Source organism: Dryobates pubescens, chromosome 18 (assembly GCF_014839835.1).
Source record: "Dryobates pubescens isolate bDryPub1 chromosome 18, bDryPub1.pri, whole genome shotgun sequence".
Taxonomy (NCBI): domain Eukaryota; kingdom Metazoa; phylum Chordata; class Aves; order Piciformes; family Picidae; genus Dryobates; species Dryobates pubescens.
In genome coordinates this window covers 2,651,320-2,673,430 of record NC_071629.1, presented here as the reverse complement: position 1 = coordinate 2,673,430, position 22,111 = coordinate 2,651,320, and the positions used below count along the sequence as shown (strand labels likewise).

General features: G+C 44.8%; 1 protein-coding gene across 2 annotated transcripts in view; it reads right to left on the bottom strand.

Moving 5' to 3' along the window:
- The window catches only part of HDX (highly divergent homeobox), a 41,422-nt gene extending 21,967 nt beyond the window's left edge, over nucleotides 1-19,455 (bottom strand). Inside the window, exons 1-4 of one of the 2 annotated variants that reach the window (XM_054169575.1) lie at nucleotides 19,175-19,453; nucleotides 11,765-11,911; nucleotides 6,906-8,027; nucleotides 2,423-2,476 (exon numbers count right to left, since the gene is read on the bottom strand). In XM_054169575.1, coding sequence (XP_054025550.1) covers nucleotides 2,423-2,476; nucleotides 6,906-8,027; nucleotides 11,765-11,911 — 1,323 coding nt within the window. In that variant the 5' untranslated portion in view covers nucleotides 19,175-19,453. Of the gene's footprint in view, nucleotides 1-2,422; nucleotides 2,477-6,905; nucleotides 8,028-11,764; nucleotides 11,912-19,174 lie in introns of both variants that reach the window. The other variant, XM_054169576.1, reaches the window with a different exon arrangement.
- Between the last annotated feature and the right edge of the window lie 2,656 nt (nucleotides 19,456-22,111).

Genomic DNA, 22,111 nt, shown 5'->3' with positions numbered 1-22,111 from the left:
CCTCTCTTCTTGAGATTTTGAACTAGTTGGTTAAACAGTGAATATTCAGCCTCAAAGGTAAAACAGTATCATGATGATTTCCTCTTTTCAGTTCTCTTTAACCATTGTTTTCACTGCAATTTTTGAATCCTTGTTATCCTTGCACCTCTCTGAAAACCCCCAAATCAGTACATTCCTAAGGTGAATGCACTGCCCATGCACCATGACAGAACACAGAACCCTGTGATTTCCAAAGACATTCTCATGAACAGCTGAGGGTGGTATTTCTGGACTAACATTCATTAACAGACAGGATGACATCACTGCACAGCAGAACTGAGCAGACTAGAAAGACTTTCTGCAGAACCACACAGTTTCTATTTCTTTCTTGCTGCAGTTGAAGGACAGGGCAAGGAAAACAAAACATCAAGGCAAAAGATTACAAATTCAGAGCATCTAAGAGATGATCTTCTCCATTTTAAACCAAACACAGATCAGGCTTTTTGCTGTGTGAATGGCAGTAATTGCCATAATCGCACTCCCACAACTCCATCCATTCTATTGCTGTTCCCTCCTGCTCTTTCTTCAAAGGAAATTTGTATCTGAAACTGAAGTTTCCTCGGAAGTAGGATCTTTTTCTCTCTGTTGTTTTACACCTGTGTGTGTAAGAGCAGTTTTAGTCTCCTGAAAAAGGCTAATTAAGCATTCAAACTGAAGAAAATGCATCCCCAAATCTGGGAACAGATGTGGTCCAACCGGACTGTATTAACCAACAGGGTTTAGTTTAGTGATTAAAAAAGGGAAAGGAAAAGGAGTTCCCTAACAACCATCCTTAATAAACAGGCACTTTCATATCCTGGAAGGCTTTACATTTATTGCAGAAATTCCTTCTCCAACTTGTGTCAGCTATCTGGAATGACCACCATGTCTCAACAACCTACCCAGTGCTGGGAAGGAGGGGACAGCATCCTATCAGCTCCCTTCACTGCTCCAAACCACAGGCTCCTGCTGCCCGCTAAAGAAAAACTCAACAGAAGAATGCATCTGACAGGTCAGACACTTGACCTGGGTTACCTTGGAATTAGGTACTGGCACCAGTGCTAGGGATGGGGTGGCAGTGCACCAGCAGGAAGTGGGGGGGGACAGTGATGTGCTATAAAATCAGCTCAGTGAAACTGTACTCCAGGACACTCACCAGATGTCTGAAGAAGGTCACTTAAGTGACAGAGGAAAGGTGCCTTTCAGAAAAGGGTTACATTAAAACAAGCTCAAGAGAACTAGGACTTAGGAGAGAAAATTGGGGAAAAAAATAGAGTAAGCAACAACAGCATTTGTGTAAAAAAATATGGTTCCTCTGGAAGATGTTCTTGTAAAGTGCTCTCTCTACAAACAGGAATAAGGGATGCTACCAAAGTCTGCAGAAACTGGAAGTATGCTACAGCTGAGAAGTCTGAGAGAAAACACAATGAACATGGCAATCCTTAAGACTCCTACCTACACACTGCCAAATCTCCCCTTTTGACAACCAAACTAAACTGAAAATAATAAAAAGGAAGAAATCCCTGAGTACAGCAGGGAGAAGGCAAGAGGAGCTTCTTCCACTACCTGACATCACTGCCACAGCAATATGCATGCTACTGACAGCTCAGTGGTTTGTGGGGGCTGATGGGCTAGGCTTGGTTATGAGGATGACCATCTCCCTAAGTTATTGCTTCTGATAGACCTGGCCTAAAATGCAACAGCCTCTTGAAAGCTTGGTTGTACCACACAGCCTGCAGGCTTAGGGCATGTTTGCATGGTAAGCAAGCAGAATTGACCAGCTCCTCAAAAAGAGGCTGGCAGACCACCCTTGATTGTACACACTGAGCAGTAATCAAACAAGAGTTGTACAGAGAGATCCTCCTGACAAAAGCTGCTTTGGTGTTATGGTTTGGAGCAACCTGTGAATTCAGGACACCAACATGGCTGATTCTGCTTAATGAGAAATTACTTTCATGTGGATAAAATTAGACTTGGTATAGTTACTACAGATAGCATGGCCCAAATCTGTGCATGTGTGGAGCAGCAGAAGAAGGAATTACTCTGGTAAGCATTCAGTTGCCTCACCTAACAACCATTTCACTTTCAACATAAACCCCACATTCTGAGCTCTAACCCTCTCAGTCCTTAGGAGTTCATGTGTTGCATTTCAGCTAACAGCACAATTCATATACCTGGGCATCATTTCACTTGACACAGGATTTCACCCTTGACCTGCTTTTACAGAACTGCAGCAATCTTATTAACTGAAACTATACCTGCAGAAAATGTTTGCATCAGCCAAAGGACAGAGGGGAAAAAATAATCCACACAAGGTGAATAGAACTGACATTTACAAAAAAGCATTTGTTACACTTCATTCCTTCAGTTGGTGTATTAGACACTTGAATGAAAAGATACTTACTGCTCTTTTTCTGGAACAACCTGTAATCCAAGGCACAGTAAGGTTTCCTGATATCTGTAGAGGAAAAGGAGAAGACAGAACAAAACAACAGCAGCTTAGGATGCCATGATAGCCAATACTGAGCAGCTTTCTCAAGACTTCAGCACTGTGCATTCAATTCACAAATATGAGGATACAGGAGGGGAAAGTGCTTTTCTAAGGGAAAATGCTTTGGTAGAACATTAACAGTTACTTGAGAGCCAAACACCCAAGTTCTGACAGGTATGATGCCAAACACAGTCAACTTTCTCTCAATATAACTACTTGAAAGACAACACACATGGAGTGTTCTAACCTGGCTCTATAACAGAGGCACAAAGGCTGGGGTTTGGGTTTATTTTTTGAGTGAGATGGGCAGGTATCCTGCACCCACAGCTGTAACTCCAGTCCTAGTCCAAGTGAGACAGCTACCATGAGCTGCAGAACTGTCAGGCTAAAATGCTTGTCCCAGAAAGATGCTGTGTCCCAGAAACAGCAGCGTCTGGTAGATGCTAGGGAAAGTTCAAAGGTACTGCAACACTTGTGCCAGTGCTGCACCCCAATTAAAGTGCTCACACCACCTGAGATCCCTACAAAATCTCTTCTCAATTCACCTGTAGACTTACTGTCCCAAAGTCAGGGCACTGGCACAAATCAAGAGCTGAGGCCCAGCCCAGTCCCGGTTGCTGTACCCCTGCATTACTTGAGGCCATACTCAAGCATGCTCACAGCAGCTGTCCTTCTCAGAGCCCCACAGGTTCTCCCTGCTCATGCAGCTGCACGTGTTCCATCCCAGAAATGAAGTGGAGGAACTCCTGTGACAAGGGTTAATTCTGCTTCTGTTGCAGGGGTGTCAGGAAACATCTCCTTCAAGGCTCTTCACAGAAGACTATTTCTTGCCCTAGCAAAACACTGTGCTGCCCAGAGTTAGCAAGAAAAGACCTGCTCTTGCCTTCAAAAGTCTCTAGGGAAGTAAATAAACCACTTTGAGACATCCAAAAAATTAATCAATTTAAAAAGGAGTTTCATTTCCTCAAACAAAGCAAACTCACAGCTAATTTATATAAAGCAGCATCCTTGAAGTGAATCTTAAATAACTACATGTGATAGCTATTATCTAGATCCTATTCTGACATACTGGCTGCAAGGCTTAGGATCTTCCCTTGAAGAAGGAAGGGCTAAATTAGTCAACTGTGCTTCAGTGGATATAACACAGTCATTAAAAACACACATACTTTCAACAGACTTTGTGTAACCTTGGGGTTGTGGGGAGGAAACTCTCCCCAAGTCCCGACTCAGCCTCGAGGAGCAGCAGGAATAGCCTCCCTAGTTTAATATGCTCAAAGCCAGACTAAGAGAAGTAGGTTGAACAATTTGTTTACTGAAACTGCTCAGGCATTAAAATTGATCACTTGATTCAATTTACTCTTAAGTTACACTAACATGAATTTGATTAATTGACCCAGTAAGGAAGCTATAACTAATTGCTAATTAGATACCCCACCAATGTACGACAGTAATTACTTCATCAAAACACAAATCACACAGTCCTGACTTTGAAGAAGCATCTGCTTGGATGTTTAACTACTCCAATAATCATGTAGCTCAGGTTTAATCTATTTTTACATTTAGGAAGATTTCCCTGAGTTTAAGGGTTTTAATTCCTGTGCTGATGGATAAATTAGCTAAACACAGGCAATAAAATTACCAGAGACTGACTACATACAGGCAATAAAATTACCAGAGACTGACTAGATACAAGTGTTGCCCTGTGAGAGTCCAAAAGGATTCAGACAGCACCTGTCACAAAATCTGTGTCTCTGGAAGCTTACTATATAAATGCTCCTAAGCTGTAAGGGGAGTGTCTACACAAAGTAGCCAGCCCATGGACTAAATTTTCAAGGGGAGGGTGTGGAGGATGGGGCTTAAACTAGTGCACAACTGATGATTAAACCAAACTACATTATCAGCCCAGCAGGGTACACACTTTGTTGCACAAGACTTTGAAAGCAGCAGGTGACATTTCCTTGTCAATGTGGTAAATGAGTGTTGGAAGTGTCAGTGTCCTGTACTAACACCTCTTCAGCTACAGAACTTACTTCTGCATTGTTCTGGGAAGTGCTGAAAACTCTTAGGAAGGAAGGTGGTGATGTGGAGAAATCAGCACCCTTGTTTCTTCAAGGCACTGACGTGTGTGGCCAGGCTGTAGGACACTTCCTCTGCAGCTGCCCCTGAGCCATGATGCTACAGTGTCCTGACCCTGCAGCTTTCACCCTCTTATAAATTACCTAACACTGGAGTGCCGTCTCAGCATGGCTGCTGTAAGCAATGTGTGAATTAACAGCAACCCATCCAGTTGTTCCAGGGTTTAAAACTGTGGAAGAGGATACCACAGGAAACAGGAGCTCCCTCAAAGCCAAAGAACAAGGCACCTGAGAGACTGGCATGGACATCAAAGAGGGCACAGATAATTCCTTTTTCGTAAGAAAACCAGGTATGTTAGTAAACAAGAGGTACAGAGCTGTCCTTGTTCTGATCCATATCACACACCACAGGGACAGCTAAAATGTCACCTACATAAACTGCTCTCTAGCTAGCTAAAGTCTGTCCAGACCCTCAAAAATCCCAAATCAAAGTTATTTCAGATTTCATTTAAAACCTCAAAAAGCAGTTAAAAAATCATCTTCCTGATGCTTTTTCAAGAGTGAGATACCAAAATATCAATAATGTATTCCACTTTATGAAATGTCAGAAACATTTCCATTACCATGTGAACCCTTGCAGCTTTTGTAGCCCTTCATTAAACAGATGAGCCCATTCACAGCTTTCCTTCTCCTATGAAACTGGGATGTCCAAAGTAAACAGCATTTAATGAATTTTAAAACTCAACTCAGAGAATACTGACAGATTCTCCAGGAGAAAGGGAAAGAGCAGCTTCTCCAAAGTGCTCCTCCTAGAAAAGGCCATAAATAAGAACTGCAGATGTCCCATCTACTGCACAGAATCTCCTCCAGAGTGTTGTGGCAGTTTCAGGCTATGTCTTTAAAAATTTTTCACAGATCTTGAACAGAAAGTGGCAAAATGTAAATAAATTGCTATTGGCTCTAAAAATGAAAATGAAGCTAGTTCTAAACAACCCATTGGAAGAGAATAAGGAACTTAAAACTAGTTGTACCAAAACAATCTCTCTCCTCTCTCACTTCTTTGCTCTGGGAGAGACTACCTTGCTTCTGCTTGACCTTGGCTGCACTGCTTTTGTGTTAACTTCTCTGCTTCTGTCTGTTGTCCCTTGTGTACAGGGGGGTAGGAGAGACAGTTCATCCCACCACAAGTGTGTATGGTCCTCAAGGCTCAGGTTTCCCAAGAAAAGCAATCATTCTGGTGAAAAGTGGCACACACTTGGCCTCAAAAGCCTGCTTTCAAATCCTCAAGGAATAGGAACAAGTCAGAAAACAAAGTCAAAAAGGGAAAAAGTGCTTCACACAGTGCTGTTCCCTATAGTGGTGAGCAATGCAGAAGGAAAGCTGGGTTGTTATTTACATGGTTCACTTTCAGGATAAATTAGAGGTAGTAAGAGGCAAAAGTGTGCTATCACATCCTGCCAGTCTTCAGACTTTTACCCCAGTGTTTCTAGACTATGTCATACCAGATGGCATAAAAATCCATGAGAAAAATCAATTTGGATGTTTCCTGCACAATTCTCTCACCTATTTATAACCCCAAACAGAAAAACCTAGCTGTTGCAGTGGTGCAGCTTATTCTGAACATTTTTCTCTTCTTCAATTACCTGCATTTAATTTTCCCCTCTCAGGATTACTGAAGGGACGCTGTTACAGGATGAGGAAATAATGGGATTGAATGTAAAACTGATATTTGAATTAGACACTGTGAGAAAGAGCTTTTGCTCACATAGTGTCTCCCACCATCTGAACAACCTTGCAGGAGCTCCTAATCCTTAATAGAGTATAGGCCCAAGAGACTGTTAACTGTACAGGGGGTACAAGCAGTGCTGCTGGAAGAGCTAATCCCAGATAACATTAACAGGGGCAAGCAACTGTACAGCTCACAAATGATCCCATGTTCTGCCCTGTGCCAGGAACAACCAAGGGCATCACTGAGACATGCACTGGCAAGCCATGTCAGGACAGCACAGACTTGAGCATACATCAACAGTTAAGGTATGAAACTCTTGTGGCCAAAATTCAGCTATTCCATTGATGAAACCTACACTGATCCTCAATATACTGTTACCAGTGCAGCCATGGGCTCAGCTACACAGGCAGGAGTGCTACCACACTTTAGTCCTACCTACATCTTTGTTTAAGAAGGAATTCTCTCTACTGCAAGAGGTAAAGGGAGCACAGCCTGCAGAAAAGTGAACCTAGCTACCAACTTTCAGAGAAAATGGTGCTTCCCTACAATCTCGTCTTGAAGGGATGAAAGCTGAGAGAAATTGATTCATTACCTGGTAGTTATTTTGGTTTTGTGACAGCCTCAGTTGACTCGAAGATGTAAAATGAGGAGAAAAGGTACTTCTTGAGGGATGAGCACTGCTATACAGTGTACTGGATGTTGTATGCAATGAGGTCCGTGCAGGCAAGTTGTAGTCTCTGTTATGATACAGAATATTGTCAGGCATGTCCCTGGCATTCACCAGCTGTGAACTACAGCTGGCGTTTCTTCCTGGCCCAGACAAGGCTGCACTTTGGTTCTCCACTCGGACAAAACTGCTGCTTTCACAGTATCTTGAATAGTTTTGTATTTGTGCTCCCATGGATGCCAGCTCTTCTTCCCTGGCATATTCGTCGTCCACGTCGCCAGTTTCCATCGCGATGGACAGACAGCTGCCCTCCGTCGAGCAGTGCTTCTGCGCTGCGCTGCCTCCCACCACTCTTTGAGGTTGATCTGTAACTGCCAGAGAAAACACTTCCCGGATTTCCAGGTTTTGTGTGCTACAAGAAGGGTCCCTGGGATTAGCCCTTTGTCCAGGGGGCACGTGCGAGGAGAGAGACGCGTGATCCGGCTTTTGTAACCTTTGACATCCCGTGGGCTCAGCTTTGCAGGGCCTGTGGCATATCATGGGTTTCTGAGGTAACACCAACTCTGCAGTCTGGACTGAGGAGCCACCATAGCTTTTTTTGGTGTGACTGTAGATGGAGTTTGCAGAATTCAGCACGCTCGTTTGCCTAGATAAAATAATGGTCTTTTCCCCCACCAAGAGGGAAGCATTCTTACAGTGCGGTACCTGGCGCCCGATGGGGATGTGCTGCTGCTGGAACTCCGAGTCGCCTTTCCCTGGCAGCCGGGGAATAGAGGCTTTCTGGAGCTCTGCCACTGAAGCATTTGTCTGCTTGGTGGATCCTTGCCTGCCAGATGAGCTAGCAGGACTGTAAATACCAGTAACTATTACATCGTTATTATTAGAAGAGGTCCAAGAAGGTTGCTGACTTTGGGATCGAGCAATATTTACCACGTTTCTAACTTCTGGAGGCACTGAGGGAGTGGTAGGGACAGACCCTGGGGGAGTGCCTCCATACTCCACAGCACTCTTGCTGCTCATCTTCCTTCGTTTATTGCCAACCCAGGTCTGCAAACAACAACAACAAATAAGCAAAGCATTAAATAAGCAGAAAAATTAGGCAACTCCATTTTTAAGCAGAGCTGCTGAAATGTTAAGTGTTCAGGTTGAGTCCTAAGTTTACAAACATGTAAATCATTCACTGATTATGCAGCATCTGAACAATACAGGCTGGAAATCCACGACTCTCACACTTGGGATTCATACACTAACACAAAAGAGAACCCAAATTGTAGCCCCAGATTCTGAAAAATCCTGAGACTGTGTCATGCCTCCTGTACCAAAGCTGTGCTTAAGATTTCTTTCATTGACATAGCTGTGACTAATTCCCCCTGAGTTTCTAATATCTAACACCCTGCGATGCAGACCCATCACTGAGGTTCGTGGCTAAACTTTTGTAACCACGTAACTGAGACCTTCTAAACAGCCTTGAACAGAAACTGCCAACTCCTAGATTTAGACAAGAGGAAGAAAAATAAGAATCCTTTCTGTCAGACAGCTACAAAATGATTTGGTGAAGTATTTAGACCTATGGACTATGGCCTTCTCTGCCAGTTGCACAAATCAAGACCTGGGTGTCAAAACCTGCAGTTGAAAAGACAAGAAGATTAGGACTACTGGGATTAGATCCAAACAGAAGTTTGCTATTATGGACATTTCCAAAAGTGGCAATGACAGTTCATGGTTCTGTGTAAGACAGCAGTGCAAAAAATACTTGTCAAATACAGGTACTATGGCAGATATGCACAAGTCAAAACTGCATTGCTGCTCTGAACACACAGGAAAGCCTGTCCTTATCACATTAAGATATAGCTGAAAGAATGAAAGGGAAACTTCAGTATTTTAAGATAAAGATTCAATCTGGTGGAAGAATCAGTGTTAACACTGGAAAGTATAAGCATTACCTGACTATTCCTGGCAATCTGCGTGATCAGAGAGTTAAGACTTGCTCAATTCTTTCACCAGTGTGTCTGTACTCAGTGGTGGAGTGTGTGTGTGTCCCCTCCATCCTGTGGGGTTTCAAAGCTGTATAGGTGTGGTAGTGAAGGACATGGCTTAACAGTGACCTGACAGTGCTGGATTAATGGTTGGACTGAATGATTCTGTGATGGTATAAACAAGAAGATACAAGTGCCAAAGAAGGAGAAACAGTTTTGGCATCTGCTTATGCTGGTTGCCAGGAGGATCGGATACAGGTCAGGTACAGAGAGATAGAGTGAAACTGTTCACTGCACCACACCGAGCATCATCTGCTGCACACCTAAGACCAAATCAAACCAACATCTCCACATCCAGTGACCCAAACCAGTTGCTTTAACCAATAAACTCCCTTTCTCCATAACAACCAAACTGCACTTCATACCTGTCTTGTGCTTCCATGTCATCACAAGACAGGAGGAAAGCTTTCTGCACACAGGAGTGCCTGCTAAGGAAGCAAAGAGGTTTTTCTACAGGAAAATACACACCTCTACCATACAGAAGTACACTGAAGTGTCCCTTCCATTTGACCCACTTTTGTTGTCCTGTTTTACAAAATGCCTAATGTGAGGCATGATTTGTTGCACACAGTAAAAACTCAGTTACTAGCAATCAAATTTTTCTGCTAGAAAGCCAATTTAAACACAGACATTACAGCACGGATCTCGAGCTACTTTCCTTTCTTGCATAAAACAGAATTAGAAGATTAAGTTTATTTTTGGTCATTTCTATCTTGTAAGTTTACTGAATGAGCAGAAATGATAATTAAATAGCTGTACTGCAAATTTTGGACTGGGAAAAGAGATTTCACCCCCAACTTTTCCAACTGGATAGAACTAAAATCTTTACTTTTTCTTCGCAGTTCCCCTAAAAAGAAATGCAAATGACTTACTAGCACTACCAAGCATTTGGGTGTCCAGCTCCTGGCTCCCCACTTCACAAAAGACAAGGAACTACTGGAGAGAGTCCCAAGGAGGCTACAAAGATGCTGAGAGGACTGGAGAGCTCTCTGTTGAGGACAGGCTGCGAGGGGATCTGCCCAGTGCTGATCAATATATAAAAGTCAAGGGTCAAAAGAATGGGGCCAGACTCTTTTCTGTGGTACCAAGTAACAGGACAAGGGGCAATGGCCACAAACTGGAACACAGAAAGCTTCACCTGAACATGAGGAAAAAAATTTTCCTGTGTGGGTGCCAAAGCCTTGGAGCAGGCTGCCTAGAGAAGTTATGGAGTCTCCTTCTCTGGAGAAATTCCAAACCTGCCTGGACACTGTGATCCTGGGCAAGCTACTGTGGGTGCCCCTGCTTTAGCAGGAGGGTTGAATTAGATGATCTCCAGAGCTCCCTTCCAACCTTCATCGTGCTGGGATTCTGTGATCTGCAAGTGCCAGCTGCACCCAAAGAGTCACTCTGCTAGATACTGTGCAAAAAATGGTACTAATCACTTTGCAGGAGTTTTATAGGGGAAAAATAAAAGAGAAAAAAGAGGGATATTAGGAGAGGCAGAAAGGAGGAGTGTAGAGAAGAGAAAGGTAAAATCATGTAAAAATAGTACATATGCAGGTCAAATGCTGGGTCTGTTTCCATTGCACTTCACAAGTAGGAATAAAGTTTAAGTATTGCACACAATGGAATAAAACTGAAGAAAATCATCTATGATACATTACTGCAGTAAGGGAATCAGAGAGGGGAAGGGAAATACAAAGACAGGGAGTGAAGGAGGACTGGAAGTAGACAAGACTGGCTGCCTCCTCCAGGTCCTTCAATCAGAGTAAAAATAGAAAATATAGGCCCTGACTGCATTATCAGCATCCAGATTCCTGTTACAATTGCCTGTTACAGGGAGTCTGAACTTCTGGCTGACTTTCAGAGCTTCCCACCATCTCAAACTTGGAAAGCTTCAGTATTTGCAGGCATTTTGTGGGTGAGAACTCCAGAGAAGAATTAGGGAGCAGGAGAGGTTGTTGTTGTCAACACATCACTGGTACATCACTTGAAAAAAACCCACAGACGGGTCTTACTTCTACCTCTTCAGTGGCCAGTGATGCAGAAACTTCTGGTAGCTCCACTGCTGTTGTTATTTTTTCAGCCAATGCCTCATGATTTCTATTTCTGCTCCAAGACAACAGCCATTTTGTTGTCTAGTGTTTCACAAAGGGATTATTATTTCCCTTCCCATGGAACTCATAGACTTTGGAAGAGCTCCTGTTAGCACTAGTCACATTCTTTTATGAGAGAAGAATGTACTCACTGTAAATGACCACAAGGGACCACAATATTAATGATTGTGGCATAAAAGACAAGTGTGACAGAGTGTGTCAAAAGAATTATTCCCCCCAAATACATCAGGTTATAGAAATTTGTTTAACTTCAGAATAGTTCCCTAACAACATGACCTTTCTTTGATACATTGCACAAGGTTTCTACAGGGCAAGCTAAGTTGCAGCTTAATAAATACCCCAAAAACCAAGACATCATCAAAAGACAAACAGCAACCCAAAAGAAAAACCAAACCAAACCAACCAACCAAAAATCATTCCTTGTGCAATCCAGGCCCCTGGTAAACACAGCAATCATGCAAAAACATTTCAGTGAAAACAAACCATCAACAGGCTCACTGGATAACAATGGACACGTCAGACACACGTACTGAAGTCTGAAATCAGACAGGTGTGAGGTTAGAGACTCCAGTCCCCTAGAGAGAATTTCATGTAAAGAAATGAATGGGTATAACTTTAACATACAGATTTGGAAGGCCTCAGTACTTACCCTGACTACACTGAAGTCCAGTTTAGTTTCTTGTGCACACTGTAATATGAGCTGAAAGCAATTTTTACTTTGATTTGTCATTCCATTTTCATAATAACGCTGCAATATCCTTTGTTGCTCTACAGTAAATACAGAACGCAGATTCATCTAAAAATAAAAGAAGATACTCTGAAAGTTGGAATAAAAACTGTAACACTTGCAGGACGCACAGCCTCTCATTTACACTTCTTGTGGGAACACTAAGTGTGGGCACATTTTCTTTACAGAGTCCTTTACCAACACTTCTACTTACTTTCCCCCCAAACCTGTTAGAATCAGCGTTCCTTTGTGACAGGCTGGAGTTGCAGAGGTGAACTGCATGTTTGCAACAACACCGACAGCCTGTCGTAAGTAAACAAATATTACACCGTGTTGTTAAGCTCCAGAGAAAAAGTTTCTCTCTTAAAACAAAAATAAAGGCACAAGGCAAAATAGAGTAACAGCAGCAGCTCCGGGTCTGATTCCTCTCCCCTACCAAAGGAAGAGACAAGATCTAAGATGTATCAGCACTGGCACGTCCCTCTCCCGAAGTCACAAGGAAGAAGGACTTGAATAGAAAACCAGCTTGAGGAAAAAGAACTCAAAGAGAGAGGCTTTAGGCAGTTCTGGTCCAGCCCATCGCAATGCCAATGCTAATATGGACACAAAAGAAGAACCTCCCAGATCACAACCTGATCTTAAAAAGGGTCAAGCTGCTGTGAAGCCATATCCTGAGGCTATAAACCAGGCTTTTTTAGAACACTTAAGGGCTACTTTACAGCAGAACAAGTCAATGCTCACTATGGGACCTCAGGATGTAGGTTCCTGCCCTTTTGCTTTGTTTTTGTTGAGTTTTTCAGCACAGTCACCCAAACTGTGGAGACCCATGGCTTCACCCAACAGCTACTCTGCAGGTGTTTATTTCAGGCTGCCAAGCCAGCCCAGCCCTGGGTTTACCCATGAGAAAGCTTTGCTGTATGGGGACCAGGTAGCCCATGCTGAGGCAGCCACCCCACCACCCAAAGGTCCAGCCACTGGGGATCCCAGATGGCCTGCTGGGGGCAGCTTCCCCTGCAAGCCAGCCCATGGGCTCACACACTCCTCATGGTGTGGCCTCCATGCAAGCAGCATTGCCCCACAGCAGGCCATCGCACAGGCCCCTCACCACGTCCCCACCAGTGTCAGGCTCAACACTGGGTTACACCAGGCCATCACAGAGGCAGGGGATCAGGCAGCCTGTCAGCAGCAGTTCAAGGAACACACTGAACCACATCTGGCTTTGTTACACTTGAAAATTCATACCCTGGGCTTGGAGAAGGCAAACAGCTGAGTATTACCATCTACAGAATAGACTCCCTGATAGCAAACTGAAGTTTTATGTTCCTGTTGTATAGATCAGTCGACAAAGGCAAAGAATATAATCCCCAAGCTATATGTAAGAATAGATGAGCCCCACAATCACAGGACTTCCAGAATGGGGCCTTTAATTTTGTCCCAAACAGAAGACCACCAGCTGAGCCACCATAAGCACAGGCCAAAACCAACCCTGCATCTGACTTTGTATCTTGGAGAGCAAAAAAGTCACCAGCCACAAGTTATTTTTAATACTCACAGTACATGTCTCAACATCATGCAGAACAAACTAAGGACTAAGAAACCATACCATCACCTGGGAGGAAAATAAAGGGGCTGAGGGAAGCTTTTGTAGCTACGAAGTTTTTGTTATGGGTTTAGGAAATTTTGTACGGAAAGGAGGTGAGTAGCAATATATAGCAACCTTTGCACAAGAACTGCTTCTAAGTTAGAGCAAATAAAACTGTCAAGGGCTTAAAAGCATGAGCAGACACTCAACTCCTTTCATGTCATTAATCAAGATGAGTATATCATGTAATGGTAATGGATAGCAGAGATCAGAAGACTTCTAGAAAGGAAAAGATTCATGTCTAGAATTGGAGTAAAATATTTTAGGCCGGAGCTAAACTTTAGAGTTTACTTTCCTCAACAGACAACAAAAACATTACTAGCTACCAATTTGTAAAAATTAAAGCAAGATCTGGGTTAGTCTCATCCCTGGAAAGGTGATGAAGCAACTTATCCTCAGCACTGTCTCTAGGCATATGAAGGATAAATAGGGAGCAGTCAGAGTGGTTTTACCAAGGGGAAGTCATGTTTAACCAACCTGATAGCCTTTGATGAGGACATAAACAAGTGGATAGATGATGGCAGTGAAATGGATGTGGTTTATCTTGACTTCAGGAAAGCATTTGGCACCATCTCCCACAACATCCTCACAGCTAAACTGAGGAAGTGTGGTCTGGATGATTGGGCAGTGAGGTGGGTTGTGAACTGGTTGAAGGAAAAGAAGTCAAAGAGTTGTGATCAATGGGACAGAGTCTAGTTGAAGACCTGCATGTAGTGGAGTCCCTCAGGGGTTGGTACTGGGACCAGTACTATTCAATACATTCATCAACAACCTGACTGACACCAAACTGGGAGGAGTGGCTGACACCCCCTCAGGCTGTACTGCCATTCAGTGAGACTTACACAGGCTGGAGAGTTGGGCAGGGATAAACAGAATGAAATACAAGTGTGGAGCCTTGCATCTGGGAAAGAACAACTCCATGCACCAGTACAGGTTGAGGACTGACCTGTTGAGGAGTAGCATAGGGGAAAGGGACCTGGGGGTCCTGGTGGCCAGAAGGATGACCACGATCCAGCAATGTGCCCTTGTGGCCAAGAAGTCCAGTGGTACCCTGGGGTGAATTAGAAGGGGCACGGTTAGTAGTGCACAAGCCCTATGAGGAGAGGCTGAGGGAGCTGGGATTGTTTAGCCTGGAGAAGAGAAGGATCAGAGGCGACCTCATTGCCCTCTACAACTACCTGAAGGGTGGTTGTAGCCAGGTGGGGGTTGGTCTCTTCTCCCAGGCAACCAGCACCAGAACAAGGGGACACAGTCTCAAGTTGTGTCAGGGGAGGTTTAGACTCGAGGTGAGGAAAAAGTTCTTCACTGAGCGAGTCATTCGTCATTGGAATGGGCTGCCCAGGGAGGTGGTGGAGTCGCCGTCCCTGGAGGTGTTCAAGGGGAGATTGGACGTGGCGCTTGGTGCTATGATCTAGTTGTGAGGTCTGTTGGAACAGGTTGGACTTGATGATCCTTGGGGTCTCTTCCAACCTTAGTTACTGTGATACTGTGATACTGTGATAGTGCAGAGAGACTCTTCCCTTCTGCTCTGCCCTAGCAAGACCACATCTGGAATAATATATCTAGTTCTGGGTCAGTTCACAAATGACCTCAGCAAACTGCTTGAAAGAGTCCAGCATAGTGCCACAGAGCTGCTGAAGGCAGGGAACATCTGCCTTGTTAGTAAAGGCTGAGGCAACTGGGGCTCTTTTGCTTGGAGAGGAAGAGCCCGAGGGTGACCTCATTCATGTTGATAAAGATGTGAAGGGTGAATGTTGGGAGGATGGAGCCAGGCTCTGCTCAGTGATGTCCAGTGACAGGACAAAGTGCAAGCTGGAGCAGAGGAGGTTCCACATGAACGCTGTGAGGGTGACAGAGCCCTGGAGCAGGCTGCTCAGAGAGGTTGTGGAGCCTCCTTCTCTGGAGACATTCAAAACCCACCTGGATACATTCCTGGGTGACCTGCACTGCTCTGGCAGGGGTGCTGGACTCAATGATCTTTCAAGGTCCCTTTGAACCCCCGACATTCTTTATGATTCTGTATCAAGGGAATCAGCAGGTCATGCCCCCCACAATGGGCTCAGTGTTATTCCAAACAATCTCAGTAACTTCAAAGGAAATAAGCTCCTTTCTCCAATTTGTGTTATCTATGAAGCACTCCAGTTCCTGCAGGCCTTCTCACCTTTTCTTGAACCTCAGACTCCCAGTTGGAAATCCACATAAGATTTTTACCATAATTTCCCTTTGATCTCAACTTGCCAAGCTTAGAAAACATGCATTTGAGCTTTGGGGAAGCCAGGTGTCCAGTTGGCTAGCAACACATTGGCACTGAAAAGAGAGTTTGTTACAGAAAAGAAACTCTGTGAAATTAATTCAGGCAAAGCATTATGCAAACTGTAATTCCATGAATGCAAGTTATATTTGTACGTCAGTAAGAGAAAGCCATGGCAAAGCAGTATTTGCAAGGATTCAATATCTGCCTGCTCTACTAGTAAAGTAAGTCAGCCTTGGCCAGGCATGTTGCTGTCTATGTGACAATGCAGAGAATAATCTACAGTGGATGAAAAAAAGCAAGTTTTCTCTAAGCACTTTCTCCACCCCTGCTATGTGTCCTGGGCCAACTAATACCACTCAGCTTTCTCCTTTGGTGGGTTCCCATTTCTCAACCTTCTGTAAACCCACCAATATAAAGATGTTGCTCTCCACTCCCTTTCTAAAATGAATTCTAACTGAAAGAAAAAAAATCCTAGCAACAGAAGAATCTCTTTGCTCTACACAGTGGTTTGGGAGTCATAAATGTAGTCCAAGTGCTAAGCCAGGCATGGGGGACACGTGAGAGATCAAAGACTGGTATGTGATAAGAATGCAGCCAGGAGCTCTGAGAGTCAGCAGTCTTGGAGAAACTCTGGTTTCTCCAAGACTGCTGAGTATGAGCCTCACAGAGGACAATCCTACTAACACTGCAACCTGTCACCTTGGCTCTTTCTCGGATGAGATTAAGGTTACTCTTACAGATGGACTTTAGACATCAGCTGCTTGAGCAACTTCTTTCACAGCATCCACCTTTTTCCCCGCTTCCATAGCAAGAGCAAGGACAAGTGCACAGGGGAGAACAAAGAAGAACTAAAACTGAGTTTGCTTCTGAAGCGGTACCACATCTACTTTATGAGAAAGGTACTTAGTGTAACTATTATCCCACACAGTTCACTGCAAATGCCCACTCCTTCCACTCTACTTACTTTCTTCAACATCCAAAATTAAGAAGTTCTCTAGGGAGACTTGCTGAGGCCCGGGGATTTATTTTTAGACACTAAAGAAAACAACTTGGTGTCACGGAGTACCACAAAAGAAAGAACAAGGAAATGTGAACAGTCCTGGATTAAGGATCCCCTGGTTAGAATAAAAAATAAACTGAAGAGTTACTGAACTTTTCTGCAATGAATACCTGAAGATCTGGAGGGAGGTAAAAAAAAAAAGAAGCCTTAAAAAAGAAAGGAAGAAAGAAAAAATAAGTAACTCTGTGGCCTGAAGTCTGCTTACAGTGCACAGTATTATAGTCTTAGTGTCAAAAACTCTTTACTTGCTGAACCAAGTAAACTTAGAAGCTAAGTCATTGTAGGATACTACTTAATGCTAATTAATCTCAAAACCAGGCAACTAAAATGATATTAATGATGGTCTTTTTTCAAACACTAACAGAAATTTGTCTCGGATGTGAAACTACAATTAAAAATATGTAATTCACTCAAGAGTAAAAACCACCACAAAGTAACCAAATGTAAACATGAAACACTTTTAAATCATCAGGGATTAACATGCAACGAGACATTTCCAAGAGGTTTGGGGGTTTTAACTTCAGCACCAAACAAGCACTTGATTGGAAGAGCGTCATCTCATAAAAGCCTGTAAGCTTTTTACTGCTTTAGTCTGTCCACCCATAGCAGGTACAAGAAGAAAAATCATCACACTCACCAATCTAGATTTTTTATCTCCCCCCCTACCCCTATCTCCAGTGGTTCAAGACAGATTCAGTGCCAATATACATCTGGGGGAAAAAACTGCAACCAGACTAAGAAAGCTACTATATCCATAAATGAGACTGCACTAGTGACACTATTAGTACAGCTTTAGGAACCTGAACTGTACCAGCAATCACCAACTTCACTGCCCATGTCTGCCAAAAGCTCACAGTATTTTGCAAGCCCCAAACAGAAAGAAAATTATCAACCAACCAACCCCCAGCTTACATAGCATGTGTACAGATACTGGACATGCATCAAGCAATAATGTTTAATCACCTTGATTTTTAATTACGGCCTCTTTCCCACACAGGCCACAATTGTTGCAACTCCACAACTGTAAGTGCAGTACATTATACTTATAAAACTACTTTTCAATATCCAGGACTCAAGAGCACAATTGCTTCCCTCTCCACTAAGTACAGCATCTGTAATATTGTATTTACAGTTATGACCATAAAATTCAGCTTTTTGTTAGAGACAAATTAGACAGCCCTCAGTTAACTTAGTAACATAATAACCTGTGACCACAACTCTGCAGGTTTACACACCCAATGCCATTTTACTCATGCAAATGAGATGTCTGACTTCAGCTGGATTAGCCTTGTTCTAAATTAAGAGTTTGAAGTTTCCAAGACTGTGTCAGAAAAAAGGAATGCCATACTAAAATGCAGGTTTACTCTGAGGAGCTGCTTTGACTCCAGTAGATACGGAGCTACTTTTGGATAGTTACACAGGACCTTACACGTAACATCAGAAGCACCAGGCCAGTGGAATACAGGGGCAGAGGGCTGGGAAGGGCTTGTTGTTTCACAGAACAGGGCAAGCCGACATGCAAAAAAAGTACTTCTAGAGGTGAGCGCCCCCGGGTCTATTAGCAGACTGTACAATCAGTGCGCTTTTATGCCGTCATTCTCTAACAAACATTTGAGGGCTAAAATCTGGAAGCTAGAAGACCTTCTCTTGAACTGTCACCATGCCTGGCACCAATACAGTGTGATCTGTGAGAGGTTTAAGTCCTCCAGGAAAATGTGGTTCTCTGTCAGCCCCCTAGTCTGGCCACCTCTCGCCCACTTACGTGCGGTGGCCATCTGCCCTGCGTGCATCTCGCAGGCCTCGCATCATGAAACCAAGGTAAGCTTTATCCTTTATCCTCCTCAACTGTCCCCCCAAAGCGTTCAGGTGTACCAGCCCACGCTCAGTGTGCCGCCCCAGCATTAACATGAGAAGTAAGAAGGGGCCCAGAGCTCAGGGAAATCAAAAGACCGAGACGCCGGCGATCACACCTAGCCGGCGCGCTAGGACCGCGCGGCGCATGCGCTCAGCCACACCGCAGGCCCCCGGGCCGCAGCACACTGCGCAGGCGCAGTGCGGCAGAGGCCGCACACGCGGCCCCTCCAGGCGTTCCGTACGCATGCGCAGTCCCGCAGCGTGGCGGGTGCTCAGCCCCTGCCTCTGCGGGGGAGACGCAGTGAGCTTGCGCGCCCGGGGTAGCTCCGCGAGCGCGAGCCCGCGCCGCCGCCCTCCCCCACCGCCGGCCCGCCGGCCCAGGGGCATCATCATCACCATCACCATCATCGCCGCCCTCCTTCCCGCCTGTCCGCCGCACCCCCGTCGGGCGGGGGGACCCGACCGCCCCCCCGGGACTCAGTCGCGCCCGCCCACCGCCCCTGCGCAGCGCGGCGGGCTTACCGTGCTGTGCGGGGCTGCTGCAGGGCGATCGGGGCTCCGGATTCAGCCGGTTTCGGCTGGGTCGGTCCCGGCGTCACACAATGAAATCAGCGCCTCCGATCATTAATTCTCATCATGATCGTGACGTCAGCGCAGACAGCGGCCAATAGGAGCGTAAGATCAGCGCCGGCCGGGACAGTGCTCGCCCCCGCCCCTCGCCCGGGGGGGCGCGCGCGTTGCAGGCTGTGCCCGGCCGAGGGGCCGCAGCGGGGAGCGACAGGCACGGACGCTGGGCGCCCGCCACAGCGCCCCGGGCCCGCCACGCTGATCAGGATATGCTGTAACGCCCCGGTCCGCCACAGCGCCGGCCGGGTGGGAGTAGACGGCCCCTCAGCGGCCTCGCCGCGCCTGGCTTCCCCCTCAACTCCCTCACAGCAACCCGGCATTATTCCCCCGCGCCGGAAGCGGCTCCTCAGCGCCACCCTCAGCCTGTGGCAGCTGCCCTACCGGCCGTGCCCTCCGCCTCACCTGCCCACCCGAGGGCCTGGCGTCCCTCAGGTCGTGGGGTCATCAAACGAGCCCGCTTCGGGCAGATAGCGATGGGTGCCGTGGAAATGCTGAGGGCGTGCGTGTAACGCTGTAGCAGTCTCTTCAGAGAAATAAGTTGTAAATAGCTAAATAAAATTTACAACCGGTGCTTTACAACCTTCTCGCTGTGCTGCTTCAGACAGATGAGTAGGTGTGTCTGGTAAAACCTGAGACTGATCAGGATTTCAACTATGTGGATGTTCTGAAAGTCAAGAAAAAAACTTTGTGTTTCTTGAGGTGAATAACGCTTGGTCTGGGAAGAGACGGCATTCTCTAAAGGTGGGCATCGCAGGGCATGTATCTTGGAGGCCAGGCACCTCACCTGAGTGCTGTTGGGGGCTGCTGATCTTACAAGTGCAATGGGAACTGCACACACTCACAGTGTGACAAAAACTCAGAATTGAGGAAACTCTCCAGACCAGATGATAGTTTAGAAAGCCAATGCTGCTTTATTGCAGTGCTGGGCGCATGGTGGGTTCCTCCTCCTAGCCAAGATACAACAGAATTGCTATTTTTATAGAATCAAGAAAAAGCCATACTCAGCTCTTTCCATGAAATGCCTGCCTACTTCCACAAAGCTGGATACACATGTAAATTACCAATGGAATTACGGAACTGCAGAATTAACCAGGCTGGAAAAGACCTTTGAGATCATCGAGTCCAACCTATCACCCAACACCATCTGATCAACTAAACCATGGCACCGAGTGCCTCATCCAGTCTCTTTTTAAACACCTCCAGTGATGGTGAGTCTACCACCTCCCTGAGCAGCACATTCCAGTGGCAAATCACTATGTGAAGAATTTCTTCCTAACATCCAGCCTAAACCTCCCCTGATGCAGCTTGAGACTCTTGTTCTGTCACAGGTTACCTGGGAGAAGAGACCGACCCCCACCTGACTACAACCACCCTTCAGGTAGTTTTTCTAGCATATGCTCAGTTTTATCTATGAGTGTTATGGTGGTCCTGGTGGTTGTTTGGAGAAGTGTACTCTAACTCTTTTTTCCCTTCCTTGGTCATGGGTGACCTCTGGTCACAACTTGTGGTTTGGCAACTTTGAATTCTTTGTCCTTGGCCCAAAGCTCAAGACATATGGTCTCAACATCTGGCTATTTTAGTGCGAACTCTTGCTTACCCAGACACCTTGCTTCCTGATAAGCCCTGCTGAGCCAGCTAACTTGCTATTTTGGTTCAAATTCTCTCTTGTTCAAATTCTAGCTTCTTGCTGAGCTCTTCTGAGCCAGCTGATTTGCCAATCAGTTGTCAGTTTCTGCTGAACCAGCTGATTTGCCAGTCTGCTTTCAATTTCTGCTGAGCCAGCTGATTTACCAATCAGCTTTCAGTTTCTGCTGTAACACTGTGTTATGAGAGTCCACAGCACAACTAGGTGCATCTGTACCAGCCCTCCTTTGAGCTCAGTGTCCCATCCCAAAGGAAGTCTAGTCAACAAACAAGTGGAAATACTGATACAGCTCATCCAGACTGATGAATTATGTCATGTAAAGTCTTTATTTATTGACTCAGTTGTAGGAGCATTACAAAGTCTGGATCACATTTGAGGCCATGTTCTATTAATTACAACAGAAACACACCTTGTCCTTGTCCTGAATAGTTTACACTCTTAAGTCACAAAGTCAAAATATTAAAGCAGGTGACTCATTTTGTGCAATGACTTCAACCAGAACTATTGGTAAACACTTCCACAGGGCTGAAATAAGAGGATTGTTCCCGGTTGTTTGTAGGCAGGAAGGAGACAAGCAGTAGGTGTGTATTTTAAAATCCCAGGAATATATATTTATATAGTTTAAATTTTTAACACTGACTTCTGCCATGTTTAACTCTGTTTATGTCCACATAAGGTTTTATCTGTGGTTTCAGCAAGGTGTGCTGATTGTTCTGTAATCCACAAATATGCCCATCTCGAGCATCCTGTAATAGTTGAGTAGTAGTTCATGTTCTGTCCACACTGTCATTCCATTTCCTTCATCACTCTGGAAATTCAACCAATCAATCAATCAATTGATTAGTAAAGCTTAATTTGAGCTAAAGAGCTTACTTGAATTGTTTCAGTTGTCAGGATTTAATAACAGAATCTTATGGACAGCCCATGTATTGCAAACCCTAACTCTTGTATTATGCGGCTTCTTCCCCTCAATATAAGTCCCTCCCTCTGTGTGCTGCATACATACCTTGTAAAAATTAAATAAAGCAGCCATAAAACCCCCTACACCACTTCTACAGGAAACATTCATTTAGAATTCACTGTGGATTGATTCCAGAAAAAATTGGTGTATTTTCTTCTCCAATTATGTGAGACTTGAGAAACAAAAACCAGTGAAAGAGTATCTAAAAAAACCTTTGAAAAAGATA